General features: G+C 34.7%; 2 protein-coding genes and 1 pseudogene across 2 annotated transcripts; 1 reads left to right on the plus strand and 2 right to left on the minus strand.

The window, feature by feature from the left end:
* Positions 1-1,823: 1,823 nt before the first annotated feature.
* Positions 1,824-3,449, plus strand: LOC143619926 (vacuolar protein sorting-associated protein 9A pseudogene; annotated as a pseudogene).
* A 1,711-nt stretch (positions 3,450-5,160) lies between these two features.
* Positions 5,161-6,878, minus strand: LOC143619927 (protein IQ-DOMAIN 3-like). The gene is made up of 5 exons (XM_077091745.1): positions 6,752-6,878; positions 6,577-6,650; positions 6,171-6,467; positions 5,816-6,028; positions 5,161-5,661 (listed from the first exon to the last, which is right to left on the minus strand). The coding sequence occupies exons 2-5, from the start codon at positions 6,640-6,642 to the stop codon at positions 5,275-5,277; spliced, it is 963 nt and encodes a 320-aa protein (XP_076947860.1). The 5' UTR covers positions 6,643-6,650; positions 6,752-6,878; the 3' UTR covers positions 5,161-5,274.
* Positions 6,879-10,383: 3,505 nt separating this feature from the next.
* LOC143619928 (pentatricopeptide repeat-containing protein At2g42920, chloroplastic-like) lies at positions 10,384-12,056 on the minus strand. The gene has a single exon (XM_077091746.1). It carries the CDS (start codon positions 12,054-12,056, stop codon positions 10,422-10,424), a length of 1,635 nt encoding a protein of 544 aa, XP_076947861.1. The 3' UTR covers positions 10,384-10,421.
* Between the last annotated feature and the right edge of the window lie 3,076 nt (positions 12,057-15,132).

A 15,132-nucleotide genomic window follows, 5' to 3' on the forward strand; every position in this document is an offset into this window, starting at 1 on the left:
AAAGGTTGTAGTGGTGGTAATCATACATTTCCCCGGCTCTAATTTTGTAGCATCCCCTTTCTGTCTCCGAAACCAACACCACCCGTTTTTTTCACCCTTCCTTTTACTTCAAGCCAATTTACTTTTGTAAAGTCTATATAACTGTTTTTTTTCTATAATTGAACAACTTTATTATGTTAATTGCTTCAAAATAGGAAATTAACTGCCTTAAGGTGAGAGTGCAAAAGGCTGTTCAACCATTTCCCATTTATTTTCAATGATGATTTGATAAAGGTAAATTAAACAATAAACTTTAAGGAAAAAGTTACAAAAAGTATTAACTAGCAAACATCAGTTTTTGACATGACCGAAGTGTGTATTAGGTTGGAGAGAGATAAGTGGCGATGACGTCGTAACAAAAGACTTAGGGGATGGTGCACTTCGTGGCAGCTTCGAACCCCTGTGGTAACACCGTCACTACCTATGTGAGTATGCATGGCTTCAAACTCACGCGGCAAATCTCTGCCACTTAATCAATCTATGTTTATATTGTGTTTAATTTAATTTCAATTCAAAAAAATGAGGTGGCGATGGTTTGTGGGTAGATGATGTCAGTGAGTTTATGGTTTGTGAGTATTTGAGGGTAGAAATGAGGTGACCATGTATGATTTATCGGTGCGTAGATGGTACTCACGAGTACCCCTTCCCCTTAGATCTACAATGGCGGAGTTACATAGTCAAGAATGGGGTCATGCGATACCAGTAATTTTTGCGTTTTATTTGGAGCGTAATTGAAGTGAACCCAAAATATTTACTAAAATGGAAGCTCGGTCCATTGGAAAAGCGCTGAAATTTTGTATTAGAGGATGTGAGCTCGAGTTTTTCTCAATGTTTCAAAACGATTTTATGCCGTATCACGTAGGGCTCAAAAAGGTACATCCGGTAATACCGCCCGGTTTGAAACAGTTTTTTTTCAGTTATGTTATGAATTCGCTTCTCCACAAATAGAGTTTGAGAGTTGAGACTTGAGACTGTCATGGGACTCATGGGCTCATGCCTGAAAATTTAAGGGTCTGGGCTTCTAAAAGAAAGTGGGTACTGGGCTTTTGTGTTATTTGGACCGACCGGAGTTTCAAAATTATTTAATTTGATTGATTAATTTCAATAATAATTATTACTCGAGTGAAAATGGGATCTTGGTTGGGTTTGGTCGTCTTGTTCGAAATCGCTCGTTAGGCTAGGGCTTGCAATAATCATTCACACGGATTCTGCTAAATTCTCCACTCACTCACTAATCTTCAGGTACGGTGCAGTGTTCAAACTCTTTTATCATTTCAATTTGAAGCCTGAATCATTTTTTTGCCCTAGAAAGTTAAGAATTTAATACTTCAATTCCTCAATTATATCACCATTTCACTATCCTGTGACTGTTTGATTGAAATCACGATTTCAATTTGAGATTATTAATATCATGCATTAGATTAGCGTAATTGTTAGTGTAACTAGAGTAATTGATTTTTATAACTAGAGTGAATATCACTGTAGTGTGATTACTCTAGTTATACAAAGAATCATGTTAAAAAGCCATGATGATTTATATACACCTTTTCCGCCGCATCCTTTTTCTTTCCTTTGATTCGTACGTTTCGCATGTTTATTTGTATTTGTATTTGAACCAAACTCCATATGACTTGGACTTGTTATTAGCAGCTCAAAATAGTACCTTCTGGTCATCCTTAAGTTACCCTATCTTTTATATAAACAATAGCTAGATGCCAAAACTCAAACCTGTGTTGATATTTTTCTTTTGCAGGTTGACTTGATTGCTTGCAACTTAAGTAACATCAATGGAAAATGCCGAGTCATCAGTTTCATCAGCCGCAACCCGTACATGGCACGACTTTTTGGACCGGATGCGACAACCTTCCGCTACAGAATTCGTTAAGCAGATCAAAAACTTTATCGTGTCATTATCAAACAACGCTCCAGATCCAGATCACGACGCTGCATCCGTACAGGAATTTTTCAGCAACATGGAAGCCAGCTTCCGGGCCCACCCTTTATGGGTGGGTCGGACTGAAGAAGAGTTAGATAGTGCAGGTGAAGGCCTCGAGAAATACATAATGACAAAGTTATTCACTCGGGTTTTCGCTTCACACCCTGATGATATCAAAACTGACAATGAATTATACAAAAAATCAGCTTTGATCCAGCAATTTATACATCCTGATCATTTGGATATCAAATCAATATATCATGAAACGTCATGGTTACAAGCACAAAATGAACTTAGTAAAATCAACTCGTATAAATCACCACGAGACAAACTCGCGTGCATCCTTAGCTGTTGTAAGGTTATTAGTAATTTGATGTTTAACACTTCAGTTTCCGGTTATGAAAATGAAAATCCACCTGGGGCTGATGACTTTTTTCCGGTTTTAATATATGTTACCATTAAAGCAAACCCGCCGCAATTTCACTCGAATTTGATGTATATTCAAAGGTATAGAAACAAATCGCGACTCGCTGGAGAAGCGGCTTATGTTTTCACCAATATGCTCTCTGCAGAATCGTTTATTTTGAACATTGATGCAAACGCGCTGTCGATGAGTGAAACCGAATTCGTTAAAAATATGGAATTGGCTCAAGTAGTTGTTTCAGGGCTTTCTGGGGACTCTAATGGTGAAAATATGCATAGTCAAAGCGTGTCGGAGTCGAAGTTGAAAGAAGTGCCGCCGGTTTCGGATTTGGAGAATAAAGGTGCGAGTATGGTTGTGGAGGAAGAAGTGAGTGAAAAGTTTGAGGATTATCGGTATTTGTACTCGAAAAGTGGAGATTTGACAATAGATGATGTGGAAGATTTGTTAAATGGTTATAAGAAGCTTGTGTTCAAGTATGTTTGTCTTGCTAAAGGGATGGGAGTTCCGGTGGTGGTGCCGCCCCAAACAAGTGGTGAAACAAGGGATGGTGGTGGGAGAGAAGGGTTGGGTGTGGCGGAACCACCACCGGAAAACAATATTTATGATGGGACTGAAAATGGTTTGGATGGTGAGGCAAGAATTAGTGGTGAAATGGTGCATTCGCCAGAAAATGATGCGGTGGGAGCATCTACATCTGAGTCTCCGGTGATAGGTGAAGTTGATTCTAAAATTGAGGAAAATGTTGAAAAATAAATTGTATATTTTTGAATTTTGTTGTGGAGTAGATCTTCCATTTCCATTCATCTGTATTAACAAATAATTAGCATCATCTATATACGACGATCACGCTGTCAAAGTGCAACACCCAGTCCCAGCTGCGATCCCTCCTTAAACCACGGTTCAACTCAGTTGCAGTCACATCCCTAGCCACGGTTCAGTTCATCCGGCTGCAGCTCGTGTTGTTTACAAAGTTAGTTTTCTATTATATCTGGATAGTTTAGGCTCAGTTTATTTCAGCATTAGCGAGTAGTTTTTCGTTTATGATTTAGTGGTCAGTTGTGTCCTTGTTGTTGCTTCCATGTAGCCTTTATACTTATTTGCTTTTGTATGCAGTTTTGATTATCCAGAAAATTAACATCTTTGTGTGACATATTGTGTGTAAAATTTTCTACTTTCTCACATGCATAACTTTGATTATTCTACCAAAGTTAAACAAGTGGTATCAGAGTCCTCCTTTCATTGTTGATCTTCAAGTCAAAAGCATTTTAGCAGGTTAAAGAAAATCAGTGAACAGTATTCACCAATCTGCTGCAGCTGACGAGTGTATACGTAATGTGTATTCTTAAATCAGGGTTTTCACTCACTTTGACTCTCATCTTTGCTGTATTCTCAAATCTAGGCTGAAACTTAGTCGGAGTTCTCATACTTCGCTGAACCAGAGGCCAAAACAAAGCTCACCATCACTAAGGACATGCGATAATTATACATGAAGTACCGCCTGGACCAAAATGAAATGATTTTGACTGCCCTGAGAGCCTCTCACGCCTGAGGCGTGCGCTTTTAAATCAAGAACACCCACTAAGAGAAGATGTCGGCGGAGTTCTAAAGAAATGGGAGGTTAAAATGGGTAAGGCAATGTTCATTCTGAAGACGTCAGGCATAGGTTTGCTGAACCATGTTAAGAGACGCGGCAACCCCAAAGGTAGCTAAGCTTAGATACGCCGGCGTCGTTTTCAAACTTTTGGAGAGCGAAATTCTATCAATGTTACAAAGACTACCCCAAATAGTTCCGTTGCTTTGTTTAACCCAAACGAACCCACTAACAAATGTCTTAAGCCCATCAAATTTGATAAATATTGCATTATTTATATTTATCTTGTTTGAATAATATTGTATTATCTATATTTATATTTATCTTGTTGATATCTGTAATGGAAGAAATTATGTAAGCTTAGATTTTCTAATAGTTTCATATGTTAATTTATATATTTAGATCAATATATCAAAAAATATAAAAATGAATAATCTTATGTTTCTTGATAGATAATATTAATGATATATTTATTTAAAAAATATAACCTCTTTTTAATTATTTATTTACAAGAATCATACAAAAGTAATGATATATATGTATATGTGTGTGTTAAATAAGTTTATTAACTAATAAAATTTTAAATAATTTTATAAATTATAAAATAAAAGGGATTAAAAGAATAAAACAAAAAATAATGTAAAAGAAAAAACAAGAAAAACAATCATGAAGATTTTATCATTAAATAAGGACAAAATAGTTATTTCATAAAAAGTTACCAGGATTTTAAGTTTTTAACACTAGCTAATAGAAATGATGAAAAACATAACATGCTAACATAAAGGGCAATATCTATGATTTTCAAAGTTTAAAGACAATTCATGCAAGTTATATAAGACAACTCTACAACCTATTTAGTGATGAATTGAGGTTACGAATTACGATTGCTACGAATTAGTAAGTTTCAGAATTCACGAGTTGAATTAAACCTAAACACCACCTATGCAGTTTTCCTTGTCAAATGCGTAGATCTTAACTAAGACACTTAAAGTTATAGCCCGGCCATAGGCTTTCTAACTTATTAATCTACTGAGTTAAACAACTTGACAAATTATAAACAAGTTATAATTAAGTTGCAAACGTGTTAAAGAGATTAAATGTTATGCAATTTTTTTGTTTATTCCAAAAAGATGAGTGAAACAATGAAGCACATCCACATTAACGCCCAAATACAAATTTTTGTTGGGATATTAAATTCAATCTCATACATAATCTCTGCTTATTCCACACCCTTTACAAATACATCTCAAAAGCATTCTTGGTTCAAACCCTTTATAACTCTCTTCACCTCACCAAAACCATAGGTGCACATGTGGTCAATTTACCACGTGTAGACAACGACTTTGTGACCAAATTCCTCTTCGTGGGGACAGCTTTCAATATCTGTGACTTGTTGGTTGACTTCACTCTTTGACCAGTTGACACAGCCTTAGAGGGTGACACCTGGCGTTTGACCGGTGACTTTGTTTCCCATGGTCTGTTTGCATCCCATCGGTTTGACCAACTCCAGTTCCATTCAAATGCAGGAACAGATTTCTGTGAGTTCCTCCACTCTTGTTGACGAATCTTTGCGTAAGCTAACGCCTTTTCTCGTCGTTCGGAAGCTTGTTTTCGGTTTCGCAGCATGGCGTCCACTTGTTCCTTGGATCTTGGGCTCAGATCAAAAGCTTGCTGTAATATCCAAGTCATTATGCAACAACACAAAGTTAGAAAAATAAATATTTTTCATAAGACTTAGTTTTGCTATTCAAAAAGCGCTAGCAACCAATGCTTGTCTTTTTCATTGTAAAAATAAAAAATAAAAATGACTGATGTAAAAACTAACCTTTTCAAGAACTTGGCGCTTCTGCTTTAGTTGGCGTTGGAGAGCCTGATTGACTTCAGCCGTTCGAGTCTTCCGGGTCCGGACTTGAGACTGGACCCGACCCATTGTTTGTATACGCATCAACGTGGACGCGGTTTGTTGTTTAACCGCTTGTCCTTGAATCCACAAATTCAGTCTCGACATTGCTCTTAAAGACCGGAAAGCCTTTCTTGCCTGAAACAACAAACTCCACGAATTAGAAAAACTTGCAATGACAAGAGTTAGTGATTCTTGTTTAAAAGATCACTAATTTGGGAGTCGATTTTCTGGGTCAGTTTGTATTTTGTTCAACTTTATTTTCTAAAAAGAAAATTACTGCGTATCCACGATAAGCTGTTTGAATCTTGATGGCACCGGCTTCTTCCCTTGTTTTACCAAGGAAACATGAGTTTGATGTCGTGCATTTGACATCGGCATCTTGTACAGCGGTTGTGGTGTAGGTGACCGAATCCATGTGTTTGATCTCCACATTCTCGGGTAGATTGAACTCCGTTTCGGTTATTAGATGATATTGATCAAGAGGGTTAGCCAATGCAGGTTGTGTATGAGATGAACATGCATCCAAGCTCACATTCAATGAGTTTTTGGGACTTGAATTGGATTTTGGGGATCTCTGTCATCATGAACATGCTAGTAAATAATAACTCATATATATATATATATATATATATATATATGCATTTTAATATGCAAAAAGGAAGTAGGAACACACACACACACACCTTCTCTTTTTTAGAAGAAGCCCTCATAGCTTTCTTCATGGCAGAAAACCAGCTTCTCTTCCCCATTTGAATCTCTTCAAAAAAACAATACCAATTTGTTATAAAAAATGTGGATCTAAAAGATGTTAGGAATATGATTATTAAATATAAATGTTAATAATAGTAATAATAATACCTGCAGCAACCAACAGAAAGATTCGATCCTTGTCTTGTGTTTCCTTAATATTAATCAAGGAATCAGTGAAAAGGATAATCCTTGTTGCTGCAAGAGATTTGGGAGGTGAAGAGAAGAGATCCTGAGAAAATTGCTTGTTGCACGTTGATGATAATGTTAGGAGGACGAGGAATATATAGCATGAACAATGACTATGTTTGGAAACCATAAAGGTAGTGTTGTGTGTGGAGGAGAAAGTCCATTTCCGTATTTGGCATTTTATTATTATTTAAGCCACAAGTTAATTTGTGATTTATATATAAACCATCAAATACCGTTTGCTATGAAGGCGTGCATTATTTGTAATTTTAGTTGTATACCTTGACGTAGGAATTGTATTTTTGAACGTATACTAATTACTTTCACTAGTCCTGATCTGTATATACATTATATATACACATTATATATACAGTGTCATAAGTTTATAAGTAAAACAATCTTAGGTCTGATCTAAGTCTACACTCTTCCGTTAGGATTGAAGACGGTGCCAATTTAGACTACAACATCGGGACAACTTCTTTTTGTATAGCTGCCGTAACCACAGGTTCCAAAGTTGGTCATTCTTCGTGTCCCTCCTCGATCAACTTTACCGCAAACTAAATTTCGTATTGAATCGATCTTATATAGACAGTTATTTTTTTTTTCAATTATTGTTATTGGATTGAGTTGAGCTGTATAAAGATTGAACAAGAGTTGTGATTGAAATGACAAAAAAAACTTAAATGACAATCATTTGCTACTTATTTATTTGCTTAAACTCAGTTCAGATTTCTGAAACTGAATATCAAATATATAGTTTAGTTTTAAATTGTTTCAGTTCGATTGTCAGTTTAATTGACTAAATATCGAATATACCCCTCACGGTAATATATAGAATGTTAAATGCCGTTAAGCCGTTTACTAGCCGGATCATGTTCTAGAAAAAACTGGTCTTAGCTTTATTTTATATTAGGCCGCCGGCTAATTGTTGGCCGTGGCTTTTCTTATTTGTTTTTTCATATTGATGTTATTTTAAATTATGTAATTAGTAAATAGCAACACATATATTTATTGTGATCAATATAGTTATAAATATATAAACAATGTTAATTTATTTATTTTATCCATAGTATTACTTTTCTTCGGTTATTCATAACTTTTATTCTGTTTTTTTTTCTTCTTTTCAGTATCTATAATTTAAAATTATTACTTGAAAAGGCTGCGTTTTCAAGGGGTTCAACGTCCTGTGGTGGTAAAAAAATTGTAATTTAAAGGTAGTGTTTGAGTTGCCGTTTAAAAAACTTAATAATCACATATTTTATTTTAAATAATGTGCTGAATAAAATATTGCAAGAGGGAAAGAAGAGGTGAAAAGGCATAACTAACACAAGCCTTTGAGAAAAAAACGAAAGCTATGTCTTGTTCTGTGTGAATGATCGATAGAGGTTTAACTCTTTTATTATTGATCTTCTCATCTTCATATAAGTCGTATTTAATTATTTATGGATTAAAAAATTAAATTGAAAACTAAAAAGTAATTACACATATAGTCCATATTGTTTGACATAGTAACAGTAATTAATTATGCGAAATGGTTGTCCATATCAACTATCGACTTTGTATTTTACCTAAAAGTTAAAAGTTTATGTTAAACATCTTATTAGCAGATCCAAATGAGAATCTGACCTATAATAGTACATACAATGCTCATCAAATGCAACGTGTATATATTGTTTAATGTATTTATATTACCATATTAATATAGGCATTGTCATAATACTCAAATAAGCACATTCAATATCCAAATAATGGGCCACATAAAAACTTTCAAAGTATACTTGGTTCTTAAATCAGACACTCATGATCAATCTAGTTTAATATATAATAAAGTTTGCATGGTGTCTCATATATGGTGGTCGATTTCAGTACCGGCACCAATGCAACCTAAGAACCTTATAAGCCCCCGGGACCTCGTTCTGCCATTGTAGCGATCTTGAGTCCTCTTGACGGATGTTTGTCTTTCCCTTAAATCTCTAATGTGCATCTTCTTAGGATACCTACTTGACCCAAATCCAAACATGAGCACGTACCATGATCTTGGTTTTGTCTTTGAACCTTTTTGCTGCTTCTTGCGCTCAAACATCTCGACGTTTTGAGGAGAAACTTGAATGAGTTTCCCACAAAACACAACTGGGTTCGATGAGTCATGAGAAGTGATCATCATCTCACTTGAAAACTCAAAGTCTTGATCGAAATCATGGCTCATGCTTCGGTTCTCAACCAAGAATTCGATATTCTTGTCCTTGTACATGAAAAGTCCCGAAAGAGAGAGGGTGTCTATGTCTTCATCTTCTTCGTTTGAATCGTATGTTGTAGAATTAGTGTTTAGATTCTCCATTGATTGATACTTGATTAAGTGTGTGTTAAGTGTGCTTGGGTTTGTGAAACAAGATTAAAAAAACCATAGTTATATATAGTTGACAAAAGATTTAGTGATGTCATGGTTATATTAGTAAAAAATTTCTAAAAATATTTGGGCGTGCCAAGTGGCAAAAGGAGGTGCGATTTGGGGGATATCCATTTTATTGAATTAGGAAAGCAATATTTCAACTTTTAGAATATATATATATATATATATATAAGGTTAAAATGAAAACCCATTTGAGTTATAAAAACCCGTGAAAACCCTATGTAACATCGTTTTTTTTGTTATATGTAATATATGTTGTAACATTCAATACAAAACATCGAAACATCAAAAAAAAATGTTTTACTATTTTTTAACATTTTTTTACATGTTTTCAGGAGAGAGAAAAAGTTGATTTTTTTATTCATTTTAATTTTGGACCACAAGATTTAAACATTAATTAAAAATATGTGGTTGAGAATGAGTTTCTAGAGTTGTCACCACTCAAGTAGGTTTTCATTTTATACTTAGCATATATATATATATATAGCATATATATATATATATTTGTCTCAATATTTCATTTCAAATATATGTTTTTTAGTGTACATTAATTCTTTGGCTGGCGAGGTTATATATCATACTCAAAAAAACAGTGTTAATATCACCGACCAACATTTACTAACACATCATGACAAAAACCAGAGAAATAAAAGAAAGTAAACCAAATAGAATGGTGATGATTAACTGACTTGGTGAAGTTGGTAATGGTTAGTCGGTTTTTATTTGATTCAGCTCGATTATGAGTTCGTTAATGGTGAATCCGATTTGATCTTGGAATGTTTCGACCTAACCCGAAATAATGTAACCGGGTCTTTAAGTTTGGGCTTGATTTTTTTTAACTGCTAAATAAATTGTTATTATCCATTTAGGCTTGAAAATTAAGAGTTTTACCTTTTGACACTTGTATCATTCATCTTGTACAGATCCGTTATATGCATTGGGTCGTCTAGTTAACCACGAGTTTACTAAAACTTGGGTTTCGGTTTAGTCGGTTATAGAAATATCGATAACCAAAAACAACTGGCTAATTTCAGTTAATGGCCTAGCCATTGCTTTGCCCCTATTTTAATAAAATATTTTTTTTAAAGCTCTACAAAAAAAGAATTGCATGTCACTTATGAATTAAGATCATCACTCTTATAGCACCACATTTACAACAAAAAATAAATGAATATTTTATTTTCAAGGGCTGTGGAAATTGATGTCCTGCAACATCAAAGTTAAGTTTTCTAACAAACAATGAATCTCTTGTATTTGAGGATGCAACCTACCACTAGCAACAAATTCATGAACTTCCCCATTCACTTCAATTAAACTGCACCCGGGCTTCTTTTCTATCCGCTTCTCTTTCATCACCATCCTTTCGTGTATCGCCATATCAGAGTAACCATGAGCCGCATACACATTCGACAAAAGCACATGACCAGAGCTCTCATCACCACCTAAATCAACCAGATTCTTATAAGCCCATTGTCCCATTTCAACATCACCATAGCTCATGCAAGATGACAAAACAGATCCCCATATAACCGCATCTGGTTTCATTGGCATGCTTTTTATAAGTGTTTCTGCTTCTTTAAGCAGTCCCGCTCTGCATAACACATCAATCATGCATCCATAGTGCTTAATTGACGGTTCAATTTTATATCTTTTGGTCATTAGACAAAAATAATGCTTTGCTTTTTCAACCAATCTTGAGTGGTTACACGCTGTAAGAACACCAATGAAACTAACATGATCGGGGATCATGCTAACATCAGATGACTCGAGCTTGGAAAACAGCTCGATTGCTTCATTTTCACGCCCGTTAATCGCAAGGCCCATGATCATCGAGTTCCAACAAGACAATCCATTTACGGACGCAGATTCAAACACTTGCAATGCTCTTTCAACACTTCCACACTTGCAATACATGTTGATAAGTGCAGTGGTTGATATCACATTCAGTTCCACTTTATTCTTTACAATGTAATCATGAATCCACTCCCCTTGCCTCAGTGCTCCTAACTGTGCTGACGCGTTTAACAAGCTCACAAGCGTATACGCACATGGTTTCACGTTCTCCGCTTGCATAACCCTAAAAAGACTCAAACTTTCAACCCACTTCCCCGCCCTCACATACCCACTTATCATACTATTCCACGAAACCGAACTTCTCTCAGGCATTTCATCGAACAGCTTCTGCGCATCGGCCACTCTCCCAAATTTCGCAAGACCCATAACCATCGAATTCCAAGCAACAACATCCACACCCTCACCATCTCCAAACACCTCAAACGCCTCACCGAAACACCCGCAATTCGCATACATATGTACAATACTATTCCATATATAAGCATCAAACTGCAACCCTAATTTCAACACTCTCCCATGAAGCTGAGCACCAATTCGAACCAAACCCAGTTCAGCACACGCCTTGAAAACCGAAGGGTAAGTCCGATTATCTGGGCCGACAACCGAATAGCATAACAGGTCAATAAACAACAGTACCGCCATACGAGGGTTTGAGCTTCTGGAGAAGCCTCTAATAATTGTGTTCCAGGTGAAAATGTTGGGGTTTTGAATGTGATCGAAAATGGTTAAGGCGTAATTGAGATCGGCTGCTGGGGAAGTGGCGGCAAATGCTAATAAGCGAGAGGCGGCAATTGTGTCTTGGATTAAACCGGATTTGATGATTGGGGCGTGTATGATTTGAAGGTGTTTGATGGTGGAGCATTTGGCTTCAAGAATGGAAAGGTATGGTTGGTCTGATATGAATTTGGATATGGAGATTGAAGATGATGGTAATGGGGTTAGTGAGCAGAAGCAAGGCGCCATTTTCAGTTTCTGTTGGATTATGTACGGTTCACACAGTAATCAAGATAACTAAAATAAATTATTTTGTTAAGAATATAATATTGTTGACTGAAACGTCAACAAAAATGATTGATGCAAGAAGTAATAATTATAGTTTGTATACGTAAAGTGGGAACCAAAAGAAAAGATGTATAAAAGTAACACTCCATATTTTCTTTCTCCAACTGTAAGTCACGTGTTAACTCTTTATTATTTTAAAACGTCTATAACTTTTTCATATGATATTTAAAAAAAATAAAAAACTCATCATAATAACAAACGTTTTTTTTATCTTTATATGAGTATGATTTTGTCATATAAAATTAAAACAAAAATTACGTTATTTAGAAACATTCAAATATAAAAGAGAGAAATGATAATACTAATAAGTGACAAATTTTTAAAGTAAATTTCAACCACTAAACATTCTTATAAACATAAAGGATTAAAAATGTAATATACTCTAATTCATATAAATGTTAAGATTACATCGAAACAGAAGGCAAGCAGCAACAAGTTGTGCCGCTACCCGTTTTTGAATTGCAAAACCCAATCTTTTAAAAACTACATTTGCTGATCTTGGAGTCATAACATTACTATGCATGATCCGCTGAACACGAGTAAGTAACTCCACAGCTTCAGACACGAGGAAACCAAAAGTGTCAAAAGCAAAAGTAATTAGTTATACTCTACTATTAACACTTTGATATCCATTTGCAAACATTCTCAATAAACAGGGTCTTTCTTACAAAAACACAATAACGTGAGACAAAACTGTAAATTAATTAGTTTTACTTATTATATATATAGTTACCATAGAGTGAGATTTGAAACCGACTATTGAATCAAAATCCAAGATTGAATATTAACCGCCTAATAAGAACATCCAAAATTGAATATTAACCGTCTGATAAGGATTAGAATCCAAAATTGAATATTGGTAGTTCGATAAGGTCACATAAATGACAATTTCCATGGAGTTACGGGAGGAGGTTTCATCACCCCTTTTAGGTCGACGTGGGTAACCTCCAACCCTAAATCTATATCTCTGCACTCAAATTAAAATCAGTCCTCACTTCATCTTACCACCCTCATCCTTGTTAATTTTCTTCCTACTTGCACTCAAATCAAAATCAGCCCTCACTTCATCTTACCACCCTCATCCTTCTTAATTCACTGTTATGTTCAGGCATTGTGCCCATTTAATTTATTGTGTTCGTCGGAGGTAAATTGGCGGCATAATTTTTGTTCCTGTGGTTTATGCGGTTTTGATTAGCTTGCTTAATGTGTACATCGTGTTTATGATTGTAGGTATGGGGTGATCGTTGTCTTTCGTTACCGTTCCCGACTTCGTCTTCTTGGTATGAACCCTAATTCTTTATTATTTTTTTTCATTTTCATTGGAGTTTCTTTTGTATGTGTTGATTTCATCTCTATATTCAAACACACATAATTGTTACGTGATTAATAGAATGGGTGTTCGCCATCCTAAAACCGGTAATTTATATAATAATATATAGATTCATTTTTGTATATTGTTTTTTAATTATAACAAAATGTATCTGATTTCTGTTGTTCCAATCCAACGGGAGATTTGTTGATTGATTGGTTTATGTGTGAATGGCGTGATTGATTTGTGTTAATTCGGTTTGGATCTTTGTTGACGGAATTAGGGCTAATTGGATACCTAATTTAGGGAAAGAGGGCTTCAACAATACCAACATCCTTTAAGAACAAAGGTACTTAATTTTATCAATTTCGAATTGGGTTTTCATCAATTTAGTGATTTATCAACTAGGTTTTATTTGTTTTAATCATTTATGAACTGGGATTATTTTTTTTTTACTTTATTATTATTATTATTATTATTATTATTTTGCGTTTTTTAGTTCAAACAAGAACTGGGTTTCAAGGTTATCTATGAAGCGCGTGTTTTTATCTCGAAAAAGAGCAAAGCTCATAATGCTTCAGTTTCGTCTGTTGAAGATTTAGTCGTCATTATGTATTGTTGGCTATCACCATATTCAACACTCTCATAATGCTCAGTATATTCTTAAAACCTTAAATTATACTCCTGTTATTGTTTGATTTTTAGAATGAATCAATTAAGTTTGCTTAGATTACAAATCGTTTAGAAGTTAACTGTCAGGATATTTTTTATGAATGACCTAAAATTTGTATATTGAATTGTGTAAGATGTTTTACTCGCTTATTCTCTCTTGTATATTTTTGTGATTATGTAAATTGTGAGCATCTTTAATGTATATTGTGAGCATTTTATATTTTGCATCTTTATGGAGAAAAAGTGTTAATTAAATTGTTCTTTCATAGGTTTTCTTTGCATAACTTGTACTTGTAGACATGAATAAGAACTCAAAGGGACTAAGGTTTTACGCCAAACTATATTTAATTTTTGGGAAATATCTGCGGAGACCACTCAAGCATATAATTTAATATTACTTAACAGTTTCAAAGATAAAAGAAATAAGTTTTTTTGATGGGCCAAATTTAATCTGGTTAATAGGTAATTTTCTTTTTTGTTTTATTTTTATCTTTGTGTGTCTCAAGTCTCAACTCTCAACAAATCTAAATATGCATATCATGGTTTGTGTAGCTATATAAAATTGCAAAACATTGTAGCAGTTTATGACGGAACCGTTTTGGCATATTGTTGTCTTATCACAAGTCTCAACTCTCAAGATATCTTAATATGCATATCATGGTTTGTGTAGCTATATAAAATTGCTAAACATTGTAGCAGTTTATGACGGAACCGTTTTTGGCATATTGTTATCTTATCAATTACATGGCTTCTTCGTCATACATGCATTCTTTCACCTCTTTGCAACTGTTAAGAGGCATTATGATGCTCTGTATTTGGATTGTTTAGGATGTTTTACTCACTTATTCTCTCTTGTATATTTTTTTTGTGATTATGTGCACGTATATAAATATTGCAAGTAGAGTTGTTCTTTTTTGCTGATATACATGTCAATAGCAAATTGAGTTTGATAATAACAGTCAAATCCAGCTCTTATTATTGTGTTCTGATTCCGAT

Source organism: Bidens hawaiensis, unplaced genomic scaffold (assembly GCF_021521415.1).
Source record: "Bidens hawaiensis isolate Kalapana, Puna unplaced genomic scaffold, B.hawaiensis_p1.1 tig00002525_1, whole genome shotgun sequence".
NCBI classification, from domain to species: domain Eukaryota; kingdom Viridiplantae; phylum Streptophyta; class Magnoliopsida; order Asterales; family Asteraceae; genus Bidens; species Bidens hawaiensis.